This window comes from Kogia breviceps, chromosome 10, assembly GCF_026419965.1.
Source record: "Kogia breviceps isolate mKogBre1 chromosome 10, mKogBre1 haplotype 1, whole genome shotgun sequence".
NCBI classification, from domain to species: Eukaryota; Metazoa; Chordata; class Mammalia; order Artiodactyla; family Physeteridae; genus Kogia; species Kogia breviceps.
The window spans coordinates 39,901,810-39,928,639 of NC_081319.1; the positions used below are offsets into that span (position 1 = coordinate 39,901,810).

The 26,830-nt window shown below is 59.1% G+C and overlaps 1 protein-coding gene across 4 annotated transcripts; it reads left to right on the forward strand.

Moving 5' to 3' along the window:
* On the forward strand, window positions 1-26,730 carry CELSR3 (cadherin EGF LAG seven-pass G-type receptor 3). 4 transcript variants are annotated; one of them, XM_067044317.1, is made up of 36 exons: window positions 1-3,998; window positions 5,527-6,177; window positions 6,608-6,833; window positions 7,065-7,180; window positions 7,521-7,609; window positions 7,717-7,874; window positions 8,418-8,581; window positions 8,838-8,963; window positions 9,054-9,223; window positions 9,665-9,850; window positions 10,406-10,522; window positions 10,905-11,076; window positions 11,229-11,370; window positions 11,469-11,589; window positions 11,907-12,090; window positions 12,401-12,502; window positions 12,722-12,736; window positions 13,836-13,930; window positions 14,151-14,360; window positions 14,601-14,796; window positions 15,063-15,218; window positions 15,542-15,716; window positions 16,317-16,484; window positions 16,709-16,835; window positions 16,923-17,129; window positions 17,336-17,510; window positions 17,743-17,855; window positions 18,616-18,695; window positions 19,214-19,337; window positions 19,766-19,882; window positions 19,987-20,135; window positions 20,396-20,511; window positions 20,815-20,973; window positions 21,520-21,720; window positions 22,514-23,399; window positions 24,963-26,730. In XM_067044317.1, the coding sequence occupies exons 1-36, from the start codon at window positions 257-259 to the stop codon at window positions 24,988-24,990; spliced, it is 9,963 nt and encodes a 3,320-aa protein (XP_066900418.1). In that variant the 5' UTR covers window positions 1-256; the 3' UTR covers window positions 24,991-26,730. The 4 variants fall into 4 exon arrangements, 3 of the variants coding, with proteins under 3 accessions (XP_066900418.1, XP_058932928.1, XP_066900419.1); XM_059076945.2 differs by lacking the exon at window positions 12,722-12,736; XM_067044318.1 differs by lacking the exons at window positions 19,214-19,337; window positions 19,766-19,882; window positions 19,987-20,135; ... (3 more) ...; window positions 22,514-23,399; window positions 24,963-26,730 and having other exon boundaries at window positions 17,336-17,431; window positions 18,616-18,697.
* Window positions 26,731-26,830: the final 100 nt, after the last annotated feature.

Genomic DNA, 26,830 nt, shown 5'->3' on the forward strand with positions numbered 1-26,830 from the left:
TGTTGGAGCGGCGGGAGGCGGCAGCAGCGTCGGGGATGCTGTGGTGGGGGCGGCAAAAGCCGGGGCCGCTAGCCAAAGGGACTCTGGCCGCGCTGTAGATGGTGCCCAGAGGGTGGCGGCGGCGCGTAGCGACAGGCCTAGAGGCGGGGGACCAGGGCGGCGGCAGGGCCCCGGGTGGGGGCCCGAGCAGCGAGGCGGGACCAAGGCCTGGACCCAGGCGGAGGACAGTGGAGGCCGTGTGGGGAAGTAGGGGGTGATGGCGAGGCGGCAGCCGTGGTGGGGTCCCAGGGGGCCGACCACCCCGCTACTCCTGCTCCTTCTCCTCCTCTCTTTGTTCCCTCCTAGCCGGGAGGAGCTGGGGGGCGGCGGGGGCCAAGATTGGGACCCGGGGGTAGCTGCTGCTATGGGGCCAGGGGCGCGGATCGGCGGCGGAGCCTTAGCTCTTTGTCCCGAGTCGCCCAGGGTCCGAGAGGATGGAAAGTCTGGCTTGGGAGTCAGGGAACCTGTCTTCGTGGGGCTCCGAGGGGGAAGGCAAAGCGACCAAAGCGGTCGAGGGCCCCCTGAGCAGCCGGGGTTGGGAGCGGAATATGGAGTTAAGACATTTGGCAGCCGCGGGCAGGAGACAGGACAAGGACCAGGGTCTCTGTTATGCTGGCGTCCAGAGGTCTCCTCTTGCGGGCGGACAGGGCCGTTGCAAAGAGATAGTCTGTTGCCAGAACGTCTTTCCCCAGGGGTCCCGGGCCCAGAGGCCAGCTCTCCCTTCCCTTCGGACCTTCGGATTCGGCCCCGTGGTTCCCAGCCGGTGTTCTCTCAGAGGAATACTGGGAGAGGCGCCCCCCCAAAAGTGAGAACCACGCGCTGCTGCGGGGAATTGTGGGCGCCGGGGCTCAGGGGTCAGAGCGAGAGAACCGAGATATCCCAAGCGAGGAGGACAGGGCCCCGGCTGGACCGCCCTCCTGGGGCCGTGGGATCCGGCCCCGGGCTGGATTCAGCACCTCGCAAGGAGAGGACAGCTGCCGCATCTGTTTCAGCACTGCGAGAGTCCCGGACAGCTCCCGAGCCAACGCCCGAGCGCATGCGCTCCCGCGTCCTCTTCCGCCGCCGCTTCCTCCCGCAGCGCCCCGGGCCGCGCCCCGCTGGGGGCCCGACCGAGCATGGAGCCTGGAGAAATCCCCCAGCGAGCCGGGTCCGCCCCCGTCGCGCCGCGAACCGCCACCCACAGTTTCCGCAGTACAACTACCAGGCACTGGTGCCCGAGAATGAGGCGGCGGGGACCGCGGTGCTACGCGTAGTGGCGCAGGATCCGGACATCGGCGAGGCCGGACGCCTAGTCTACTCGCTGGCTGCGCTCATGAACAGCCGCTCGCTGGAACTGTTCAGCATCGACCCACAGAGCGGCCTTATTCGCACAGAGGCTGCTCTGGACCGCGAGAGCATGGATCGCCACTACCTGCGCGTGACGGCGCAGGATCATGGCTCGCCGCGCCTCTCGGCCACCACCATGGTGGCCGTGACAGTGGCCGACCGCAACGACCACGCGCCGGTATTTGAGCAGGCGCAATACCGGGAGACGCTTCGCGAGAACGTGGAGGAGGGATACCCCATCCTGCAGTTGCGTGCCACAGATGGTGACGCTCCCCCCAACGCCAACCTGCGTTACCGCTTTGTGGGGCCGCCAGCTGAGCGCGCCGCCGCCTCTGCCGCCTTCGAAATTGATCCGCGCTCAGGGCTCATCAGCACCAGCGGTCGCGTGGACCGCGAGCACATGGAAAGTTACGAGCTGGTGGTGGAGGCCAGCGACCAGGGACAAGAGCCCGGGCCGCGCTCTGCCACTGTGCGTGTGCACATAACCGTGCTGGACGAGAACGACAACGCGCCCCAGTTTAGCGAGAAACGCTACGTGGCGCAGGTGCGCGAGGATGTGCGCCCCCATACGGTGGTGCTACGCGTCTCGGCTACCGACAGGGACAAGGACGCCAACGGACTGGTGCACTACAACATCATCAGTGGCAACAGCCGCGGCCACTTTGCCATCGACAGCCTCACGGGCGAGATCCAGGTGGTGGCACCTCTGGACTTTGAGGCAGAGCGAGAGTATGCCTTGCGCATCCGGGCTCAGGATGCAGGCCGCCCACCGCTGTCCAACAACACAGGCCTGGCCAGTATCCAGGTGGTCGACATCAATGACCATACTCCTATCTTTGTCAGCACGCCCTTCCAGGTCTCTGTCCTGGAAAACGCGCCCCTGGGCCACTCAGTCATCCACATTCAGGCAGTGGATGCAGACCATGGAGAGAATGCCAGATTGGAGTATTCCCTAACTGGTGTGGCATCTGATACACCCTTTGTGATAAACAGTGCCACTGGCTGGGTCTCTGTGAGTGGTCCCCTGGACCGTGAGTCTGTGGAGCATTACTTCTTTGGTGTGGAGGCCCGAGACCATGGCTCACCCCCACTCTCAGCTTCAGCCAGCGTCACAGTGACTGTGCTGGATGTTAATGACAATCGCCCTGAGTTCACTATGAAGGAGTACCACCTACGACTGAATGAGGATGCAACCGTGGGCACCAGTGTGGTGAGTGTGACAGCTGTAGATCGTGATGCCAACAGTGCCATCAGCTACCAGATCACAGGAGGCAACACTCGGAATCGCTTTGCCATCAGCTCCCAGGGGGGTGTAGGTCTGGTGACACTGGCTCTGCCACTGGACTACAAGCAGGAACGCTACTTCAAGTTGGTGCTAACTGCATCTGACCGTGCCCTTCATGATCACTGCTACGTGCACATCAACATTACAGATGCCAACACTCACCGGCCTGTCTTTCAAAGTGCCCACTACTCAGTGAGTGTGAATGAGGATCGGCCAGTGGGTAGCACCGTGGTGGTCATCAGTGCCTCTGACGATGATGTGGGTGAGAATGCTCGTATCACTTATCTCCTGGAGGACAACCTGCCCCAGTTCCGCATTGATGCAGACTCAGGGGCCATTACACTGCAGGCCTCACTGGACTATGAGGACCAGATGACCTACACACTGGCTATTACAGCTCGGGACAATGGCATCCCACAGAAGGCAGACACTACTTATGTGGAGGTGATGGTCAATGATGTGAATGACAACCCTCCACAGTTTGTGGCCTCCCACTACACAGGGCTGGTTTCTGAGGATGCCCCACCTTTCACCAGTGTCCTGCAGATCTCAGCCACTGACCGGGATGCTCATGCCAATGGCCGGGTTCAGTACACTTTCCAGAATGGGGAAGATGGGGATGGAGATTTTACCATTGAGCCCACCTCTGGCATTGTCCGCACAGTGAGGCGGCTAGATCGGGAGGCGGTGCCAGTGTATGAACTGACTGCTTACGCAGTGGACCGAGGTGTGCCCCCGCTTCGGACTCCAGTCAGCATCCAGGTGACGGTGCAGGATGTTAATGACAATGCACCGGTCTTCCCAGCTGAGGAGTTTGAGGTGCAAGTGAAGGAGAACAGCATTGTGGGCTCGGTGGTAGCCCAGATCACTGCACTGGACCCTGATGAAGGCCCCAATGCTCATATAATGTACCAGATTGTGGAGGGGAACATCCCTGAGCTGTTCCAAATGGATATCTTCTCTGGAGAGTTGACAGCACTCATTGACCTGGACTATGAAGCTCGCCAGGAATATGTGATTGTTGTGCAGGCCACATCAACCCCTCTGGTCAGTCGGGCCACTGTGCACGTCCGCCTGGTTGACCAGAATGACAACAGCCCTGTGCTCAACAACTTCCAGATCCTCTTCAACAACTATGTGTCCAACCGCTCAGACACTTTCCCCTCAGGCATCATTGGGCGCATCCCTGCTTACGATCCTGATGTCTCTGACCACCTCTTCTACTCCTTTGAGCGGGGTAATGAGCTGCAGCTGCTGGTGGTCAACCAGACCAGCGGGGAGCTTCGACTCAGCCGCAAGCTAGACAACAACCGCCCACTGGTGGCCTCCATGTTGGTGACTGTCACAGGTGAGGGGCGCGGGTTAATCAAGTGAGCCAGTGACCTCAACCTGTCAGGTCCTCAGGGGCCCCACAAGGCACTTCAAACCAACGAGGGATTTTCAAGCCTTCCAAGAATCCCTTAAGCTCTGGGTTCCTGCACCCCACAGGATCTGCCTCACAGGTTAGGGTCATATAGTCTCTGTTTAGGGTCTTGGGCAGTTGCCACAGAACCCCAAAGATTCTAGGGCATTAGCAGACCCCATAAAGACTGTAAAGAACTGTCTGCTGACTGTGAAGAACTGTCTGCTTGTTAATCTAGGGATAGCTCCCCTCCCTCTGAAAGGCTAGAGGTCCTGGGGTAATGCTCTGGGGGTCCCAGGAAAAGCCAGCATAGGCCAGTCAGCCCACACCACATCCCTGTTCAGATGAATGGTTACTTTGGGTCTGGTATGACCCTCAGCCCATCTGTGGAGGAGAGGGAGGCCAGTAGTTTAGTGGTTGGGAACAGCAGTTTACTCTGGCTGCTATTGAAGGGGCTGACTAAGGCCCTGCCCTCTGGGGAAATGTCCAGAGGTCCACCTGCCTCTTTTCTTTAGCCATGTCTCCAGGCCTTCACAAGCTGTTCCCTCATAGGAGAGCGCAGGCAGGAGAAGCTCTTGCAGTCCTGAATACTGGAGGCTAAAGGGGTTGGGAGAGACTTTACCAGTGCTTATTCCCCAATTCTGGAGCATGGACTCCTGGCACTGCCAACGAAGGCACATTCATCCCTCAATTCACTGGACAACCATCGCTGTTGGCCACACAGTGTGTACTAGGGTCTGGAGACAAGGCATATTAGCACCTCATACTCGTTTCTGGGGGTGGGCACTGAAATCGCAGGACCCAGGCCTGGGGTGATGGGCAGCTTGCTGATTCAAGGATGCTGAGGAGGAGGTCAGAGTCCAAGGCCCTCCTGGAGAGAGGGAGCTTGCTCACCCAGGGTTCTGGGGGATGAGGTTGAGTGGTCACAGGGTTAGGGACCCTTCTAGTGCCCCGGGAAAGTAGTTGACTGACCAGAGATAGGGGATGGGTGATCCCTGACCTAGAGGGATATTTTTGGAGGGCATGCTTTGCTGGTTCTGCAATGCTGGGGGATGAGAGGAAGGAAAGTCGGTGGTCAGTGGCCTTGGTTCCTCTTTCTGTCCTGATTAGCCTGCTGACCATGATAACTTGGGGAAGGGTGGGTTACTGATCACTTAGGGACCTTCTTGTGTGCTTTTGGAGGAATGACTTGCTGACCCATGGGCACTGTTGGGGCAGAGAGGGGGTTGGTTGATCCCTGGCTCAGGCCCTTCCCTGTGTTGGAGGGAGGCAAGAGGAAGCAGCAACTTGTTGACACCTTGATGCTGAGAGAGTTGGTGATCACAAGCTTCAGACCTCCTTGTGTCCTGGCATGGTCAGCCTGCTAACACAGAGGTGCTGGGGGACTGAGCAGTCAGGGCCCCAGCCCTCTTATGTCCCAGGGAGGAGCAGCCGCTGACCCCAAACTGACCACTTCCCCCACTTCCACCTGCAGATGGGCTACATAGTGTGACGGCGCAGTGTGTGCTGCGCGTGATCATCATCACGGAGGAGTTGCTGGCCAACAGCCTGACCGTGCGCCTTGAGAACATGTGGCAGGAACGCTTCCTTTCGCCACTGCTGGGCCACTTCCTGGAAGGCGTGGCCGCAGTACTTGCCACACCTGCCGAGGACGTCTTCATCTTCAACATCCAGAACGACACAGACGTGGGGGGCACCGTGCTCAACGTGAGCTTCTCAGCGCTGGCGCCACGCGGGGCCAGGGCTGGATCTGCAGGTCCCTGGTTCAGCTCCGAGGAGCTGCAGGAGCAGCTGTACGTGCGCCGAGCCGCACTTGCCGCCCGCTCTCTCCTGGACGTGTTGCCCTTCGACGACAACGTGTGCTTGCGCGAGCCCTGTGAGAACTACATGAAATGTGTGTCCGTGCTGCGCTTTGACTCCTCTGCGCCCTTCCTGGCCTCCGCCTCCACGCTCTTCAGACCCATCCAGCCCATCGCAGGCCTGCGCTGCCGCTGCCCCCCAGGCTTCACGGGAGACTTCTGCGAGACGGAGCTCGATCTCTGCTACTCCAACCCTTGCCGCAATGGCGGCGCCTGCGCGCGGCGCGAGGGCGGCTACACCTGCGTCTGCCGCCCGCGCTTCACAGGTGAGCAGGGCGCGGGGCTGGGTGAACCTGCAGTGCAGGTGAGGATTAGGCATCACTCTTGAGCCAACCGGGGTCGATTTGGGCGCCTGTAGTCCAGAAGCGGTAGAACCTGGCTCAGAGGGAGCCTAAGGCCGCGAAGAAATGGAGGCTTTGGTGAGGCCGAGGTAGCGAAGGAGGAGTGGCCCTGGGCAGAGGCGGGGCCCTGAGGTCCGCGGTAGTGGACAGGGCGGGACCATGGGAGGGGCGTGGTCGCAGCCGGGCGGGGAGGGAGGGCGGGGTCAGGTATAACTAGGGGCTGCCCACTTGAGGGAGCTGGACTTTCCAGAGGTCTTGGCGCTCACCTGGAGCGCGTGGCCTTCTGAGGGGCGGGGCCCGCTGGCGCTTTGGCGGGCGCGGTCTTGACCGCCTCTGACCGCGGCTTGACCCCTAGGCGAAGACTGCGAGCTAGACACGGAGGCCGGACGCTGTGTGCCCGGCGTCTGCCGCAACGGGGGCACCTGCGCCAACGGGCCTGACGGCGGCTTTCGCTGCCAGTGCCCGGCGGGCGGCGCCTTCGAGGGTCCGCGCTGCGAAGTGGCGGCTCGCTCCTTCCCGCCCAGTTCTTTCGTCATGTTCCGCGGCCTGCGGCAGCGCTTCCACCTCACGCTGTCCCTCTCGTAGGTGCCCGCCCGCATCTGCGCGCCTGCACGCGGTCCCCACTAACCTTCAAGACCCAGATTCCTGACTGCTCCACCCTGGCGTCCCATAGGACACCGCCCCCTCCCCTCCCTCTCTCACCACTTCCTCTCTCACCCTAGCCTGGGTGGGCTCCCTCAAACCTTGTTGTCACAGGGATTGTGGGTGTGAGGAGGGGTCCGGCTTATGACGCGCCCCCACCCCACCCCCAGGTTCGCCACGGTGCAGCCCAGTGGGCTGCTCTTCTACAACGGGCGCCTGAACGAGAAGCATGACTTCCTGGCCCTGGAGCTCGTGGCTGGGCAAGTGAGACTCACATATTCCACCGGTGGGTGCCCCCGGGGACTAGTGTGGGCACGAGTGGGTACGTGTATGGGTGAGATGGCTGAGGGGTGCAAGCCCCACGGGCACACCTGAACACACACCTCCAGGCCCAACAGACAACAGTGAGGACCACTTTCCCTATGGGAAAGCCCATCTCTCCACGAAGTGTGTGCTTCTCCTACCTGTCCAAAGGCACTCTGGTCCAGCCAGTGTGGCCACCAGTGGGGGGAGTTATCTGATGCATCCAGGGTCACTCTGGAAGTAACTGTGCCTGCACGACTGGGTGGGAGGAGGAGGGGGACTTAGCAGCTCCAGACAAGCCTCCACACACATCCACCCCACAGGTGAGTCCAACACAGTGGTCAGCCCCACAGTTCCAGGGGGCCTGAATGACGGGCAGTGGCACACAGTGCATCTGAGATACTACAACAAGGTGGGCACCACCCTTGGCATGGGAGTATGGGGGGAGCTGGGATGCCAGGTTCTGCCCCTCAGGGGTCACCCTGGGGGTCCTGTTGAGTGGTGTGCCTGGGTCTCTAGCCCCGGACAGATGCCCTGGGGGGTGCTCAGGGCCCCTCCAAGGACAAGGTGGCTGTGCTGAGCGTGGATGACTGCGACATGGCTGTGGCTCTGCAGTTTGGTGCTGAGATTGGCAACTACTCATGCGCGGCTGCTGGCACACAAACAAGCTCCAAGAAGTGAGGCCCCCAGCCCCTGATCCTAAAGCCCTCTGCCTGCCAAAGCCCACTCCAATCCTTCCAATACTGCCTACCAAACTCCCCATCCTTCCCCAAACCACCATATTTCCCTCTCCCCACTAGGATGCTGAAACCCCACCTCACCTTAACCTCCCTCTCTGTGTTCTGCCAAGACTGCCCACTCCCACACAATCCCCAGGCACCCACTCCCCCAAAGGTTCCACTCCCCTGGTCTCTCTAATGCCCCACAGCCCACCTGATCCCCATCCCCTCCCCCAGCCACCCAAATGCCCCCCTTTTTCAACCTTATCCTCAACCCCAGCCTCTTCCACCTTTCCTCAGACCATCTGCCCATCATAAACTCTCCTTTGCACCCCCGCAACTGAAGTAAGTCTCCAGTTCCTTCCTCAGCCTGATCTTACCCCCACCCTGCTCAATCACCATACCCTCTGAGTCCTACCCCCTCCATTTCCTATGCCCCCCACCAGGAGCAAACCTACCCTGGCCCCAGTCTCACCAATGACCTGGACCTCTGACCCCCAGGTCCCTGGACCTGACAGGCCCTCTGCTCCTGGGGGGCGTCCCCAACCTTCCCGAGAACTTCCCCGTGTCCCACAAGGACTTTGTTGGCTGCATGCGGGACCTGCATATTGACGGCCGCCGAGTGGACATGGCATCCTTTGTCGCAAACAACGGCACCATGGCAGGTAGGCCATGTCCTCTTCATAGGGAAAGGGTGGAAGGCTCTATGGATTAACTCAAAATCTGACCTCCTCCTTGTCTCCTTTCCTGGCAAGCAGAATGCTGCAGCCTAGCCTTTAGGACCTGAGTCCTACCAATTCTACCCCCTGAGAGAACATGGGGCTAAGATCATGGCCACTTTCAGCCCTCTTGGACCTCTGTGTTTTGCCCCACCACCACCACCTTGTGTTCTTACCTCCTCTATGTGCCTTCCTCTCCCAGGCTGCCAGGCCAAGCTGCACTTTTGTGAGTCAGGCCCCTGCAAGAACAGCGGCTTCTGCTCAGAGCGCTGGGGTGGCTTCAGCTGTGACTGCCCTGTGGGCTTCGGAGGCAAAGACTGTCGGCTCAGTGAGTGGGCAGCCTGGGGCAGGAGGAGCCTGCAGGGCAAATTCTGTTCTTGAGGTGAGGCCTGTGACCCTCCTCCTTTTATCCCACCAGCTATGGCCCATCCCCACCATTTCCGTGGCAACGGCACACTGAGCTGGGACTTTGGAAATGACATGGCTGTGTCTGTGCCGTGGTACCTGGGGCTGGCATTTCGGACACGGGCGAAGCAGGGGGTCCTGATGCAAGTCCAGGCTGGGCCACATAGCACACTCCTCTGTCAGGTGTGTCTGTCCTCCTGACCCCTCCCTAGACCCTCAGCTCTCAATCTCTAATGCACCAGCAACATTCCTGTGGTTTCAGGCCTGGTCACACAGCATACTTCTCTGCCAGGCGTACTGACTGTACTTGACCCTGCTCTGGACCTGGGCCCTTGACCCTCTTCCCCACTATCATATCCTATGCAGGTGCAGCATACCAGCATAGCTCTCTTGTGCCACCTGCACTAATCCATGACCCCTCGTCCTGACCTCTGCCCCCTAACTTCACTCTCTGCTGCATAGTGTCTCTGGGCACAGTGCCCTATGTGCCAAATATAGCCTTGTCCCTACTGTACTGACCTCTGATATTCTTGACCTCTGAGCCCTCTGATCTCACCTCCTGATACTCCTAGCCCCAGCCAAACTTGGGGCTCTGACCCCAGGGCTGTGCCTCTCTACCTGCAGCTGGATCGGGGGTTGCTGTCTGTGACAGTGACCAGGGGCTCGGGCCGTGCTGCCCACCTCCTCCTGGACCAGGTGACTGTCAGTGATGGCCGATGGCATGATCTGCGGCTGGAGTTGCAGGAGGAGCCAGGTGGCCGGCGGGGCCACCATGTCCTCATGGTCTCATTGGACTTTAGCCTCTTCCAGGTCTGACCTCTAACCCTGGGGTGGTCCATTCTCAGCCTTCTGACTAGACCCTCCTCATTTGACCCCACCTCTACTCCTCTCACTTCCCTCCACTGCACATAGTCTGATATTCTCCCCCGAGTCTCCCTCCTCATGTCCTCGCTCTGAGCCCACTCTGCTACACCCTCCTTATGTTAGGGAGGCTATGCAGATTTCTGGCCTGCTCTTGGGGTACCTCTGCAGCTAGCACTTTGCCAAACTTCTGGAAACCTCTTCTGGTCTCCTGATCTTCCCAGCTCAAAGTCATGGAATTTTGGGTCTGTTCTGGGTCCAAGAGAGAAGGGCCAGTCTGAGCCCAGCTCTGTACTGAAAACTTTCTGTCACCCATCCCCCATGCTCCAGCAGGTCCTCCATACGTGGGAGCATCTCATTTCCAGACCAGTCCTCTGGGCCAGAGGGACAGAGCATGGTAGTGCAGGATAAGGCCTAGTATAAGGCCAAGACTGACACTGGAGTAGGGCAGGGGTCCATCAGGTCCCCCCCACACCGCCAGTGCTGACTGTCCCCTTCCTCCAGGACACCTTGGCGGTGGGGAGTGAGCTGCAGGGCCTGAAGGTAAAGCGACTCCATGTGGGAGGCCTGCCCCCCAGCAGTGAAGAGGAGGCTCCTAAGGGTCTGGTTGGCTGTATCCAGGTGAGGGTCAGCATGCGAACATGATATGGGGCAGTAGGGTGAGTGTTCAGAGATCAGAGATGCCTTGGGACCTGAAATGCTGCATTCACATGGGGGTTGGTATAGGGGTAGTGGTGACCCAGAGCCATCAGAGACAGGTCAAGCCTCTCTGTGCTGTTGGAGGTGAGTCTACCTTAGATTATCAAGGGTCATTAGAGGCCTGTGTCAGGGACAGCATGATTAGGGGTCCCATAGGGCCACTGAATTGGGACCGTTGGGTCAGGGTCTAGGGTTTGTAGGGAAATTACATGTCAGGGGTCATCAGACCAGGTGGCTGGCTCTGCTGGACTTGGGGCTAAGGTGCTTTGGCATGGGTCTCACCCCTTGCTGGCTGTGTCCATAGGGAGTATGGCTTGGTTCCACACCTTCGGGCTCCCCAGCCCTGCTTCCCCCGAGCCACCGAGTGAACGTGGAACCTGGCTGTGTCGTGACCAACGCCTGTGCATCTGGGCCCTGCCCACCCCATGCTGACTGCCGAGACCTCTGGCAGACATTTTCCTGTACCTGCTGGCCAGGTGGGGCCTGGGTGGGGCAGGGTGATCTGGGGCTTGTGATGAAGACTGGGGGACCTGGAGAGCCTGGAGGAGGCAGGGACTGAGAAGGACAGGTGCCTGCTTCCTCCCATGCTCTGTGGCCAGTGTCCTGAGCTCCCTGACCCAACCTGCAGGTTACTATGGTCCGGGCTGTGTGGACGCCTGCCTCTTGAACCCCTGTCAGAATCAGGGGTCATGCCGGCACCTCCCTGGGGCCCCCCATGGCTATACCTGCGACTGTGTAGGTGGATATTTTGGGCACCACTGTGAGCACAGGTAAGGGGCTAGGGGCTGAGATGATGGAAAGAGCTGGTGGGAGTTAGGGAGGGTCACTGAGATGTGGTGGAGGCGTCTCACGTGGCTGTCCACCCCAGGATGGACCAACAGTGCCCACGGGGCTGGTGGGGGAGCCCAACGTGTGGCCCCTGCAACTGCGACGTTCATAAGGGCTTTGACCCCAACTGCAACAAGACAAATGGGCAGTGTCACTGCAAGGTGCGCCTGTCCCCTGTCCCCTGACCTCTTAACTCTTCTGTAGACATGTTTTGTGATTCTTATCCAGCTTGCTGACCTCTGCCACCTGATTCAGCCCCTGACCTCTTACCCCTATGCCGTGACCTAACTGCCATCTCTTGTCCTTGACATCTAACCCCTCTCTTACGTTTCATTTGAGGCCAGTCTTCCTTCTGGCCTGTGAGCACTGTTCTCCTGACCCTTTGCCCTTGATTCCACTCATTCCCCAAGCCCTGACCTGAGACCCCTACCTTAAGCCCTGACCTCTGACCTCAGGCCCCTGACCCATTCTCAAACAGGAATTCCATTACCGACCGCGGGGCAGCGACTCATGCCTCCCATGTGACTGCTACCCTGTGGGCTCCACTTCACGTTCATGCGCCCCCCACAGCGGGCAGTGCCCCTGTCGCCCAGGAGCCCTTGGCCGCCAGTGCAACAGCTGTGACAGTCCTTTTGCAGAGGTGACAGCCAGCGGCTGCCGGGGTGAGCAGGCTCCACCCAGCTCCACATATAGAGGGCTGGCTCTGGCATGCTGTCACCAAGTCCCATGGCATGCTTGACTTCTTGGGTAGGGGCTCCGGGAGGCTTCTCTGAGGGAGACCACTTACACCCAGGCACTCCCACATTTGCCCCAAGTATTTTGAGGACCTGTCACAGAATCTGATGGGCCAGCTTCCATGAGGCCAGCAGCAGAGTGGTAGGCAGTGGGCCTGGGGTAGGTGGGGGGCAGTGGATGTAGCTGTCCCTTGCTCCAGCCCCTGGCTACCCGGCTCAGTGCCTCCTTCCTCCCTAGTGCTCTATGACGCCTGCCCCAAGTCCCTGAGATCTGGTGTGTGGTGGCCTCAGACCAAGTTTGGTGTCTTGGCCTCAGTGCCCTGTCCTCGGGGGGCTCTGGGTGAGTACCTGGGGGACAGGCGAACAGCTGAGGGTCGGGGTAGGCCTGACCTCTGACTTGCTGGAGCCACCTCTTTTCCTGAGTTGGTTGGCCATGTTCCTACAAAGAGGTGGGAGTGGGGTAGGGGTCAATGTGGGCCCCTCCCTACCTCTTAGGGGCTCTGGGTCCCTCCCCACATCCTCATTGAGCCTCCATCTGTTTCTCTTGGCTTCTGGGCAGGATTGCGGGGTGCAGGTAAGGGGTACGTGTTTGCTCAGGTGCGCTGCCCCCTCCCACTGCCAGAGCTTTTGCAGATCGCTCTTGCTGCCTGAAGTCCCTGCAGACCCCTTCCCACTGCCTGAAGTCTCTAAAAGCTACTCCCAACTTCTTGAAGCCCCTGGAGGCCCCTTCCTACTGTCTGAGGACCCTGGAGGCCCTTCTCTGATGTCTAAAGTCCTCAGAGACCACTCCCCACTGCCTGAGGACACCCCCTCCCCCTACACACACTTCCTAAGGTCCTTGTAGACCCCTTCTCAGTTCCTGAGGTTCCTGCAGGCCTCTCCCTACTACCTGAGGTCCTGAAAGCCCCCTGCCCTCTGTTTGAGGACCCCACAGACTCCTCTCTGTTGCCTGAGGTCCTCACAGAACCCTTCCCGCTGCTTGAGATCTCTGCAGTGGCTGGACAGAGACTGTCTGCGTGTGCATGCTCTTGTGTGTGTCTTTCTGTGCCTGTGCACGTGTCTGTGTCTGTCTTTTGGGGAGGGGGTTTTGTGTTTAAGTCAGGGGGCCTCTTGCTGCTGGATACAAGCTCTCTTAAGGCCCAGGTCAATTCTCATTCAACTCTAATTCCAATCTCACAGATAAGGGAGAGATGGCAGCAAAGTCACCACTGGGGCAGTTAAAATTTGTGTGAGAACTTTCACTCAGTTTGGTCACAAAATTCTCCTGGGGGCACACTGTGTATCTGTGTGTTTGTCCTGGGCCACACATCTACTTATGTGCAAGTGTGAGCATTGGTTTGTGTGTTCTTGCCCTGGGCCACATGTCTGTGAAGCTGTCCTGGCCTGTGTGTGTGTGTCTGGGTGCACATGCACACACACAGTCCTGCCCTTGTGTTCTTCTTTATGTCATGGTGGTTCGAAATGGTCCACAGACCCCTCAGGAATTGACTGACAAGCACCTGGGGCCCGTCTGGGCTGGGGGCTGGGGCTTTTCTAGCCAGGGGTCCAGTCATGGATACCTACTACCTGGTCTCTGCTTCAGAGCTCCCCCTGGGGTAGGGGAGGGTGCTGTGGTCACCTCCTCAATGAAGGTGTCCAGTCCCCAGGCCTGACAAGGGGTCAACTGCCTTCAGGAGCTGCTGTGCGGCTATGCGACGAGGACCAGGGTTGGCTGGAGCCTGATCTCTTCAACTGTACCTCCCCTGCCTTTCGAGAACTCAATCTGCTGGTGAGACTGCCCAGACCTTGCCCTGCACTCAAGACCAGCCCTGGCTCTGGCCCTGGCCTCAGTCTCCCCAGGCCTGTGCTGGGCCCCAGACAACATGCCCCAGCCCTTGACCTCCTGGGCTTTTCCCAGTTGCCCTTTAATCCAAACCCTTCTTCTTGTGAGGCTTTTGAGAAAGGCCTCAGGGACCACAGAGAGACCATCCCCGTCTTTGTCCTGGCAGCTGGATGGCCTAGAGCTGAACAAGACAGTCCTGGATACTGTGGAGGCTAAGAAGCTGGCTCAGAGGCTACGGGAGGTGACTGGCCACACTGACCACTACTTCAGCCAAGATGTCCGAGTCACTGCCCGCCTGCTGGCCCACCTGTTGGCCTTTGAGAGTCACCAGCAGGGCTTTGGGCTGACAGCCACACAAGACGCCCACTTCAGTGAGGTGGGGCTACACCTTGGGCTCCCGATCCCCTGGCCCTGACCCCCGCCTCTCTGCTCAGGCCCCTCCCGACCCCAGGGAAGTGAAGGCCCTGGATTCTCTCTCTCTCTCCCCTTGTCCCCTCCAGAGCCATACCCTTACCTACTGGGACCTCTCTGAGCACCTGGCTAGACCCCTCAGGCATGCCCTGTCCCCTCACACATCCTCACCTGGCTGGGCCCACTTTCACCTCCCTCCTCCCAGAATCTGCTGTGGGCCGGCTCTGCACTGCTTGCTCCAGAGACCGGGGACTTGTGGGCAGCGCTGGGGCAGAGGGCCCCTGGGGGTTCCCCAGGCAGCGCCGGGCTGGTGCAGCACCTGGAGGAGTACGCGGCCACGCTCGCGAGGAATATGGAACTCACGTACCTGAATCCCGTGGGGCTGGTGACACCCAACATCAGTATGTGGAGGGTAGGGTGGGGTGGGGCAGGGGGCCATGAAAGGGCAAGGACCTGGAGGTCTGAGGGGCTGAGGGCTATTTTTGTCAACATAAGTGGCAGGAGGCTGTGCTGCCACCCTCAGCGCTTTTCAGGGACAGGCTCTGCGCTGGTAGCAAGGAGGCTATGGGTTGTGGAACTTGGGTACAGGATGGGAGGAAGAGGGAGTGGGACCCTCAGCACAGGGAGGAGATCCTTGATGGGTCTCACCCCTCTTCCTCCCGGGCAGTGCTCAGCATTGACCGCATGGAGCACCCCAGTCCCAGCCGGGGGACCCGTCGCTACCCTCGTTACCACAGCAACCTTTTCCGGGGCCAGGATGCCTGGGATCCTCACACGCACGTGCTGCTGCCTTCCCAGGCCCCACGGCCGTCCCCACCTGAAGGTAAGAGCCCTGGGGTGACCCATGGGCCAGATCCTGTTTCCTTGCCCCCCAAGCCAGATGCCATGTCGCCCTCCTGTCAATTGTCCCCTTGCCAGACCCTCCCCCTCACCACAGGTGACCTCGCCCAGGCCTTGATAGTCAGGATCCAGCTCTGGGGGGACCCATGTGTCCTTCATGGGCTCCTGCTCTCTGCACCCACCCTGGTTCTGGACCTGCAAAGGGAAGAGATTCCCATGCTTGATGCTGGGTTGTATTCAGAGCTGCGTTTGTGGGTGCTTGGGGTCCGAGGTCACTGACAGTGACTCCTCCCCCTCCTCTGGCAGCTCTGTCCACAAGTGGCAGCAGCATGGAGAACTCCACCACCTCGAGTGTGGCCCCCCCGCCAGCCCCCTCAGAGCCCGAGCCCGAGCCTGGGATCTCCATCATCATCCTCCTGGTTTACCGCACCTTAGGGGGGCTGCTCCCTGCCCAGTTCCAGGCCGAGCGCCGGGGTGCCAGGTATGAGTAGAGTTACTCCCAGGCTCCTCACCCTTGGGCTTCCCGCAAGCTTCTCCCCAGCCTAGCACCCCCTTTTTTGGTGGACAAATGAGCAGATTCACAATCATACAGAGAGGCTCCTGCCCATGACTCTGGGAGCCTTGTCCATGCTGGGCTCCATGTGAATCATGTTCTGGGCAGTTGTGCAAATGAGGAGATAGACAGAGAGCCACAGCTGGGGCCAGGCACATAAAGGATACAGGAGCCAGACAGACAGGCAAACTGGCCGATGGAGATAGGCAAAGACTGGCTGACTGAAGGAGGTCAGCCGGGGGTGGAAGGGAGGGCACTGAGAGGCAAAGTCTGTAGCTGCTTGGGCTTCAGACTCCAGTGTGGGCAGTGGGTCTGAAGCCTCTCAGCTGCATTTCTGCAGAACCAGGCCATGGACTCCTGGTCTTGAAGCAGCCCAACAGAGGCTAAAAGGGTTCTCAGAAACAGCATCCACTCTAGGGCATCTTAGACTCTGGGTGGGCCATGGCAAGTGACATGAAGACAGTGAGGTGGGCAGCCAGAGCCTGGGGAGGTCAGCAGTGCCCAAGCCCAGGTGGGCTGTCTCTTCAGGCTTCCCCAGAACCCTGTTATGAACTCCCCGGTGGTCAGTGTGGCTGTGTTCCATGGACGCAACTTCCTAAGGGGTGTCCTAGAGTCCCCGATCAGCCTGGAGTTCCGCCTGCTACAGACAGCGAATCGCAGCAAGGCCATCTGCGTGCAGTGGGACCCGCCTGGCCCGTGAGGACCTCCACTCTGGAAACCCTTGGTCCCCCTGGGAGCCCCTGGGAGGCCCAGCCTGCCCCTTGGGCCCCCACCAATACCCCTGTGCACCCAGACCCATGAGGAATGCTGCTCCCCAACCCCAGGCACCCTCAGCCCCTCCCCTGCCTCTCACAAACCCCTGCCTGGCGATGGGGCACTCCCCAGAGGGGATGGTAGGTCTGACTGCCCTGTGGCCACAGGGCGGACCAGCACGGCATGTGGACAGCACGGGATTGTGAGCTGGTGCACAGGAATGGGTCCCATGCACGGTGTCGCTGCAGCCGGACAGGCACCTTCGGGGTCCTCATGGATGCCTCTCCCCGTGAGGTGGGGCTGGGTTCAGAGTCCCGAGGAAGTGGAAGGGTCAAAGGGCAGGAGTGCCCAATACCCCAGTGACCATCCCTGTCCCCACAGCGGCTGGAGGGTGACCTGGAGCTGCTGGCTGTGTTCACCCACGTGGTCATAGCAGTGTCTGTGGCTGCGCTGCTGCTGACCGCGGCCGTCTTGCTGAGCCTACGCAGCCTCAAGTCCAACATGCGTGGGATCCATGCCAATGTGGCTGCTGCCCTGGGAGTGGCAGAACTCCTCTTCCTGCTGGGGATCCACAGGACCCAAAACCAGGTGCAGGGTCAGGGCCAGGAGACCTGTGTCCTGATGACCTCACCTGGCCCAGGAAGGCCTGGGGCCAGAGTTCAGGGTCAGAGATCAGGGGTGCTCAGGTTGGGGCCAGGGTCTGGGGCAGGATGCTGGGGTAAGGTGCAGTGGTTTAGGGGTCAGAGGTGGAGCGTGGCAGGAGAGGTCCTGACACCCCCCAACCCTGCCTTCAGCTGCTGTGCACCGCAGTTGCCATCCTCCTGCACTACTTCTTCCTCAGCACCTTCGCGTGGCTCCTCGTGCAGGGTCTGCACCTCTACCGCATGCAGGTCGAGCCACGCAATGTGGACCGCGGCGCCATGCGCTTCTACCACGCCCTGGGCTGGGGTGTCCCTGCTGTGCTGCTGGGTGAGGGCCCTGCTCACTGACCTCAACCAGGCCTGTGACCCCTGACCTCCATCCATCACATGGCCTGACCCCTGCCCCTGCCCCCAATCCTGATCATGACCCCAACCTCAATCTCCCTTGCCATTTGCTCAGGGAGGAGCCTGCTCTGCCCCCACCCCAGCTTCTCCCCATAGGTGAGAGAGTCAGCAGCTCTAGAATATATCCCCTCTGTCCTATCTCTTCTCCCCCACAGGCCTGGCTGTCGGCCTGGATCCCGAGGGCTATGGGAACCCTGACTTCTGCTGGATCTCAATCCATGAGGCCCTCATCTGGAGTTTTGCAGGCCCTGTCGTCCTTGTCATCATGGTGAGTGCCCTCCACTCAGTGCCACCTTGCACTCCCCTTGGTGAGGGGTAGTGGGAGGCAGCCCTGCAGCAGGTGTGGTGGTATCAGCTGAGGGGTGCCAGGTGGCAGTCTGCAGGCTTCCTGGGCTTAGCCTCCATTTCTGTTCCTGCCCAACTGGCATGGAGATGGGACGTGTGGGGTCAGAGACTCGGCTTCTTCTCCCTACCTCTGTCTCTCTCCACCTCCATCTTTCAGTCCTTCTCTGGTTCCCTACCTCTGACTTTTTCTATGATTCTAAGCTCCTCTGTTTCTCTCTCTTTTAAAAAAAAATATATTTGTTTATTTGGTTGTACTGGGTTTAGTTGCAGCAGGCGGGCTCCTTAGTTGCAGCTCGCTGGCTCCTTTAGTTGTGGCACATAGGCTCCTTCGTTGTGGCTCACCAGCTCCTTAGTTGTGGCATGCTAACTCTTAGTTGCGGCATGCATGTGGGATCTAGTTCCCGGATCAGGGATCGAACCTGGGACCCCTGCATTGGGAGCACAGAGTCTTAACCACTGCATCACCAGGGAAGTCCCCCTCTTCTGTTTTTCTTTGTTTTTGATCTATGTATTTTGTGTGTGTGTGTGTGTGTGTGTGTGTGTGTGTGTCTGCGTATGTTTCTCACTGGTTCTGCCTCTCTCTCTGAGTCTTAGTGTCTCTCTGTCCCTGTCTCTCTATCTCTCTCACTATCTCTGTCTCTCTCTGCCCTGCCCCTGTTCCACATGTCTGGCCATGGGTCCAGATGAATGGGACGATGTTTCTCCTCGCTGCCCGAACATCCTGCTCCACTGGACAGAGGGAGGCCAAGAAGACCTCTGCGTTGTGAGTTGGCTGGCTGGAGGAAGTGGGGGATTCTCAGAATGGCAGCCCTCTCCTGGGTAGGGTTTGGGGGTTCCCAGAGCATCCCTGGTGCAGGCTGGGCCCCAGATTCTGGGTAGGGGGATGAAGTCACATCTGCCCTGGCCTGCAATCCCTCTCTGGCACCCTTGCCTTACTCTGGCCCCACAGGTCTTTCTGTGCCCTGCTGTCTCTCCAGTATCTCCCAAGGCCTGGGTGGCTCATTTTGCCCTTTGCCCCATGCATTTCCACCTACCTTCCATGCTTTCTCTTATGCCCCACCCCCGGCTTTCATTCTCTGCTTTCCCCATGTCCCCTCATGGTTCCCTGAGTACTCTCCTGGTTCTTTCTGTGACCTCCAGACTCCCCTAGTGCCCTCCTGAGACCTCCATATTTCTGTGTGAGTTTCTTTCCCTCCACATCCCCTGCGTGTCCTCCCATGTCCCCCGTGTGAGCCCTGTGTGACCCTCACTGTCCTGTGTCCCTTCACGTTCCCGCGGCAGGACCCTTCGCAGCTCGTTTCTACTCCTTCTACTGGTCAGTGCCTCCTGGCTCTTTGGCCTCCTGGCAGTCAACCACAGCATCCTGGCCTTCCACTACCTCCACGCTGGACTCTGTGGGCTCCAGGTAACTCTGACGCCCCTCCCTCAACCTGGACCAGATGGGGCTTCAGTAGGGTGGGGCCCAGGGCCTTGACCCCAGGCCTAGAGCTGACTCCCACTTGACACCAGACTACTGCTGATCCTGGATTGACCTTCACCAGTGCTGAGGCTCCTGGCCGCTTGCTGGTCCACATTGACCTTCACTGACCCCGGTCACTCATGCCACTCTGACCTCTCATTTCCTCTGCTGACTTTCCCTGATTCCCTTACTGGGTCCCCCCTTGGGCTTCTCACTGCCTCACTCTAATCTGCAATGACCTATCCCACTTGCTGACCCACAGTGACTTACACCAGCCCTAGCTGACCCCCTTGTGGCCCTACTCTGACCTCTGCCTCATTTCTGACCTCTCACTGACCTTTACTATCCCCTCAATGATCCTTGGTGACCCACAGGGCCTGGTGGTGCTGCTGCTCTTCTGTGTCCTGAACTCAGATGCTCGGGCTGCCTGGACACCAGCCTGTCTGAGCAGGAAGGCAGTGCCTGAGGAGGCCAGGCCAGCGCCTGGGACGGTGAGGGGCTCTCAGGGCCAGGGAGTCAGGGTGGGGGCTCCGGGAGGCCAGGGTTTGAGGCTTCTCCAGGCTGGCTCACACTCCTGTCCTCACCACCTCCCCAGGGCCCCGGGGCCTACAACAACACAGCCCTCTTCGAGGAGAGCGGCCTCATCCGCATCACTCTGGGCGCCTCCACCATCTCCTCAGTGAGCAGTGCCCGCTCTGGCCGGACCCAGGACCAAGACAGCCAGCGGGGCCGCAGCTACCTCAGGTGAGGGGAGGGGCCTCCTCTTGAGGGGGGCACACAGCTCAGACCAGCCCCACTTTACCAGGTCCTCGGGGTGGCTCCACCCATCTCAGCCATCTGGGCCTCTGCTGCTGCCTCTGCCCCAGATACCTCCTGCCAAACACCCAGGGGTGCCTTCAGAGCCATTCCACATGCACCTGACTGTTTACTCATGGACACACCTGACTCCAAAGCACCCCATCACATCCCTTTTTGATGGGGGGGGGGGGCTCCTGCATTTCCAGGGACAATGTCCTGGTTCGACATGGCTCGGCTGCCGACCACACTGACCACGGCCTCCAGGCTCACGCTGGCCCCACTGACCTGGATGTGGCCATGTTCCATCGAGATGCTGGTGGAGGTGGGAGCCTGGTCCAGGGAGGAGGGAGGTAGAGGGTCTCTCCCCCGTTCCTCATTCTTCTGCCCCAAATTGGGAGCAGCAGCTGACTATGCTGGGGTGAGCTCCCCCGAGGTCACAGCCCCAGGAAGCATCTACCCACCCAGGCCTGGTTCTCCTGGCAAGTCCCAGCCTTTCTGTCCCTACCCCCACTCCAAGCTCTCTCCCCAAAGCCCCAGCCCCCTTGCCATAGCCTTCCTCAAGACCCCCAAGTCCCTTACCTCCCCTGGCCACCACTGTGTCTTCCTCCTGATCTCCCAACTCCAGGTGCAGACTCTGACTCTGACAGTGACCTGTCCTTGGAGGAGGAGAGAAGTCTGTCCATCCCATCCTCAGAAAGTGAGGACAATGGCCGGACACGGGGGCGTTTCCAGCGTCCACTCCACCGGGCAGCCCAGAGTGAGAGGCTCCTTACACACCCCAAAGGTGATGGGGCCCTCTGACCCCATGGGCAACCAAGAGATACCCCATATTCTATTTGGTGTGACTCAGAAAGCCTGCTATCCCCTGAAGATTCCTGGGACCGACTTATTGGGAACCTGGGGTCATCACTGGGCCCCCACATACCTCTCCCCATCCAGCCTCCCAGCAGAGTTCTGCTGGCTAGAGACCCAGGAGCAGCCCAGGCAACAGAAGAATAAGGTCAGGGATGTTATAGGGTGACATGTCGTCTCTCCAGCCCCTCCTCTTCCCTGAGGGCTGGGATTCAGCCTGCTCTTCCTGACCCCTCAGCCATCAGGTTCCCCCACCTCCAGGCTCTATCCACCTCCAGTCAAGAGTAGGGGGAGCTTATCAGTATCCCCCTCACTGGATGATTCCTTTGATCTCTGAGACACACTCTCCTATTCCTACCTCTGCTCCATGAGAAAGACCCAGATTTCAGGAGTCATTAGGGTTAGGGGGCCACTGAGTCTGGATCACAGGGGTTGTGAGTCACTGGAGTGACTCCTGTTATCTGCCCTGGCTCCACAGATGTGGATGGCAATGATCTCTTGTCCTACTGGCCAGCCCTGGGGGGATGTGAGGCTGCTCCCTGTGCTCTACAGACCTGGGGCTCTGAAAGGCGCCTGGGACTGGACACCAGCAAGGATGCAGCCAACAACAACCAGCCGGACCTGGCCCTGACCAGTGGAGATGAAACCTCCTTGGGTCGGGCCCAGCGCCAAAGAAAAGGTATGGATCCCTGACTTTGGCCTGTGCCTCAAGGACCCTGGGGACTGCCCATGCCCTGAGCCAGGGGATTTCATCCTCCTAATCCAAATAGCCTCACAGGGATCCTGAGAGCTTCCCTCGCTCTGATATGGGGGTTTCTGTTCCTCTACGCTGCTTCACAGTCCCAGGGGACTGCCTCATCCTGACCTGAGAATTGCCTGTCCTGCATACGCTGGCCTGCACCACGGAGACCGCAGAGGCCACTCCTGCCTCAACTGGGGGGATTCCTCCCCCTCCCCCAACCCCAGTCTGCTTTGCAGGGACCATAGGGGCTGCTCTGCCCCAGATCTCAGAACTTTTGCTCTAACCTGGAAGGTTTCTGCCACCTTATCCTGCTTTACAGGGGCCCCGAGGGTTTGTCCCTGTCCCAACTCAAGGGGTTTCTCCCTTCACCCCTGCATCACAGGGACCCCAGGGACTGCTCTTGCCCCAACCCTGGGGATTCCTGCCTCTTTGACCCTGGCCTGCATTACCAGGACCTGCGGGCTGCCCCTCCTCTGACCTTGGGGGGAGGTTTGCCCCTACCCCTGCACCACGGGGACTGCCTCTGCCCTGACCCCGGGGATTACTGCCTCACTCTTACCCCTATCCTGCAGCCTCTCTGGGATTCCCAGGAACAGCCTCTGTACCCCCTCCCCAAAGGGTTTCTGCCCCCAACCCTGTGTCACAGGGATTCCAGAGGCTGATGCATCCCTAGACCCAGGGAGTTCCTGGCCCCCATACACACACTGTCCCCCGTTTGTTCCTCCCACAGGCATCCTGAAGAACCGATTGCAGTACCCGCTGGTGCCACAGACCCGGGGCGCCCCTGAATTGTCCTGGTGCCATGCAGCCACGTTGGGCCACCGTGCTGTGCCAGCTGCCTCCTATGGTCGCATCTATGCCGGAGGGGCCACTGGCAGCCTTTCGCAGCCAGCCAGCCGCTACTCCTCCCGAGAACAGCTGGACTTGCTCCTTAGGCGGCAGCTGAGCCGTGAACGACTGGAGGCCCCTGCCCCTGTTTTGCGTCCCCTGAGTCGGCCAGGCTCCCAAGAACGCCTGGATGCCGTGCCAGGCCGTCTGGAGCCCAGGGATCGGGGCAGTACCCTACCACGGAGGCAGCCACCCAGGGACTACCCTAGTGCCGTGGCTGGCCGCTTTGGGTCACGGGATGCACTGGACCTAGGGGCGCCCTGCGAGTGGTTGAGCACGTTGCCCCCGCCCCATGGTGCCCGGGACCTTGACCCACAGCCCCCACCTCTGCCCCTGTCTCCCCAGCGGCAACTCTCAAGAGACCCCCTCTTGCCATCCCGACCCCTGGACTCTCTGTCCAGGAGCTCGAACTCAGGGGAGCGGCTGGACCACGTGCCTAGCCGGCACCCCTCGCGAGAAGGTCTTGGGCAACCCCCGCAGCTGCTCAGAGTTAGGGGAGACCCAGCCAGTGGCCCTAGCCATGGCCCCTCCACAGAACAGCTGGACATTCTCTCCTCCATCCTTGCCTCCTTCAACTCCTCAGCTCTCTCCTCCGCCGTGCAGTCCTCCAGCACACCCTTGGGCCCTCACACCACTGCCACACCTTCTGCCACAGCCTCTGCGCTTGGGCCCTCCACACCATGCTCTGCCACATCCCACAGCATCTCGGAGCTGTCACCCGACTCAGAGTAAGCAGGGTCCGGCCACCTGCTCAGAGCTCCATCAGTTTAGGGCAACCTCCCATGCATCCTGCCCTGTATTCTGCCACAGAAGGGGGTGGGGTTTGGCAGAGAGCATGGGCTACCCCAGCTGCTGCGCAGCCAGGGCGCCACAGCCTGAGGGCAGAAATCTGGCAGCGAATGGGGTGATTAGCAAGAACTTGCTGGCTGTATGACTGGGGCCTGAACCTCCTGGACTAAGGAAGAGAGTGAGGTGCCTTCCAAAGGGCTTGAGCTAGTGGAGGGGGGAAGGCAGGAGCCAAGGCCTAGAAGCGGGAGGTAGCCTGGTATGTGGAAGGGGCAGGGAGGAGAGGAGGCTTTGCTTGGGAGGCTTTGCTTAGGGTGTAGTATGGGATAAGGAGAGACCAGAAGTAGTGCCAGGATGTTGGTGCCTTACATGCCAGGCTGAAGAATTTACTTTGAGAGGAAATCATTCATTCACCTACGCCTTCAGTCAATGTTAAGTTCCTCCTGCCTATGGGCACTGTGGGGTAGGACACAAAGGAATTGAGTTGGGACCCGGTGCATCTCAGAGTAGGGGATGGTAGACATACCTGGGAAGCAGCTGGGTACAGGAGTCAGAGACGGAGTGGGGAGGAACCAGGAATTACCAGGTCTTGGAAGCCAAAAGCAGAGTTGAATTTTAAGAAGGAACATGGGCTTCCCTGGTGGTGCAGTGGTTGAGTCCGCCTGCCGATGCAGGGGATACGGGTTCATGCCCCGGTCTGGGAAGATCCCACATGCTGCGGAGCGTCTGGGCCTGTAAGCCATGGCCACTGAGCCTGCGCGTCCACGTCCGGAGCCTGTGCTCCACAATGGGAGAGGCCACAGCAGTAAGAGGCCCGTGTACCGCAAAAAAAAAAAAAAAAGACAGCTACGTCAGGCTCTGTGGAGGTCTGTAGAGTGAGAGAAGGCTTTCTGTAGGTGGAGGGAAGGAGACCCTGGGTTTGGGGCAGGAGACCAACAAAAACCCTGAGCAGAGATGGGGGAGAAGACAGGAAGGAGAGAGGGGCAGGAGATTTGGGGGCCTGGTGCCCAGGGCTCTGGAAGGATGCTGAGGTGGGGATGAGAGGGAGCTGTGAGCACCACCTAGGTCCTCCTGCAGCCTAGCCTTAGGGTCTGACTGTTGGGGGAGGGCTGGGGGAACTGAGCAGGTGTTAAGGCTCTGGACTCACACTTGACCTCTCTGAGCTTTAGTTTCCTCATCTGCAAAGTATGTCTGTGGTAGCAAACTCTTTGAGGTGTGGAGATTTTTGAGACAAAATCTGTTAGGTGCTTAACAGAGTCTGTACATAGTAGGTGCTCACTAAGTGCTTAGAGAAAAGACATAGGTGGCCAGCCAAGGGGCCTTGCTGTTGAGTCTGGGGGTCCAGAATGGGTGAAGGGCTCTGAGAACCCCAGAATGGGCATAAGCACGCTAGGGACTGAGAGGCGAAGGTGATGGGGGAGGTGGCCCAGGTCCGGTTTGGTGGGGGAGTCCAGAGGCACCTGACTCTCAGCAACCACCTTCGATCTCCACATTCATCTTTGCAGAGTTCCCAGAAGTGAGGGTCACTCCTGAGGGACAGACGTGCAGATGAGGACCAGCCGAGGGCGGTGGAGGATTTGGGCTAACAGAAGAGACTCCAGGAGTTGGGGGCTGACCCCATGGCAGCCTCCTATACCTCTGCCCCCCAGCTCTCTCTGTTGCTGCAGTGCTGACTGTCCATGTGAGCATGTGAGCAAGCGTGTAACATGTGCACGGAATGAGGGAGCTGAAGGGAGGACTTTTATACGTTTTGTACCTTTGTAACCAGAGAAATATGCTTATGTTATTTTTCAGCTTTTCTGTCTCCCGGGGTTCTGAGGCTGGGCTGGGAGGGGGAGGGGGACAGAGGGAAAGAGGTGCAGTTTCGACCCATTTGGGTCCCTGGCAATTTAATTGTTCTTTCCTCTCGTCTTACTGGGGTGGATTCAGACAGGAGGGGTAAATGCTCCCCCCGCCCCATTCCCTGGTTGATCTGAATATTGTCAGGGCCCAAAGTACAGAATTAGTCTTTGCTTTTTCTTGGATGTCCCACAGGCCAAACTTTTGGGACTGGGGGCTGGTCTTGGAAACAGGTGTCCTCTGACCTCCTCACAGGGGCTTGCTCGCTCATGCTGCCCCTCCCCATGGATGTGTGTGTTTATTATGTGGAGTCCCTGCCACTTACTGCCTTATGACCCAGGACTGATGCTGTGGAGCATTGATGGAGCAGCAGATGTCATGTTTACAGATCAAGGCTTCCCTTTCTCCCGTGGGGAGGGGATCAGGCCTCTATTCAGACATTCCTGCAGAGGGTGGATGGAGGGGTCACAGCCCCTGCCCCTGCTGTGAACAAAAGTTGTCTGTGGTGCCATTGAATTCCCTGACACTGCCCCCTGCTAGAATTTATTCTGAAGGGTGGGGTAGGAGAGGGAGCAAGGGGAGCAAAAACAAGGGAATTAAAGACTCAGAATGTAGGTGCCACTGCCTCCCATGTTTACAGGAGCCTCCCTGGCCCTAGGCACCCGGGCTGCAGGAAGTGACTCTTCCATCCCTCCTTTATTCCCTTGTAAAGGGAAAAATGACTGTTAGGACCCTGTTCACAAACTCTCACTTTTATTACTTTGTCTGATGTCCAGAACTGGGGACTTTTAAATTTTGTTACTTTGTTTACAGGTCAAGACTTAAAACATTCTTCAACTTTGTTTACAATTTAAAACTTTGAACTTTTACACTTTGTTTACAGTTGAGAATGTTTTTTTCCCTTCGTTTACAAGTGAAAGGTAGAGAAAGTGGGAGAGGGGCTTGGAGGACCCACCTGTGAGGACCCTGAGCCTGGCCATCTTGAGGGGTTTCTAACCCCTAGCCCTCCCAGGCCAAAGGTCAGCCCTGAGTCCCCTGCTGAACAGCAGGCCTAGAAGGCCTCAAGAGTAGGCAACCTCTTCCCACTGGGAACAGTGGCCATGCAGGGTTGTGGAGGGTCCCTGCAGACACCCACCTCCTTCATGCATATTCTTGGGAGGCAGTTTCCAAGGAGATTAAAAGTTCTACTTTACTGACTGGTGCCAAATCCCGCCAGCCAGGACCCCAGCTCTCCTTACCCAGAGTGACCCCAGCCCTTGAAGGGTTGAGGGGCCTGCTGTGGGGAGAGGGGGCTGTCCTTGCTATGTCCTAGGTTCTGTAGATGCCCCTCTCTGGGGGTCCCCCCTCCTCCAGCCCAGTGGCTCCTTTTCCTGTCTGTGAAAATTGTTCCGTGAAGCCGCGCTCTGTTTTGGGAATAAACTTCTATAGAAAATGGTTATTGCCTCATTCTCTTTGGGGTGGGGGGGTAGGAGGGTGGCTATGAATGATTCAGACTGGGCTGACCTTTGGGAGAAATCTGAGCACTGCCCCCTCC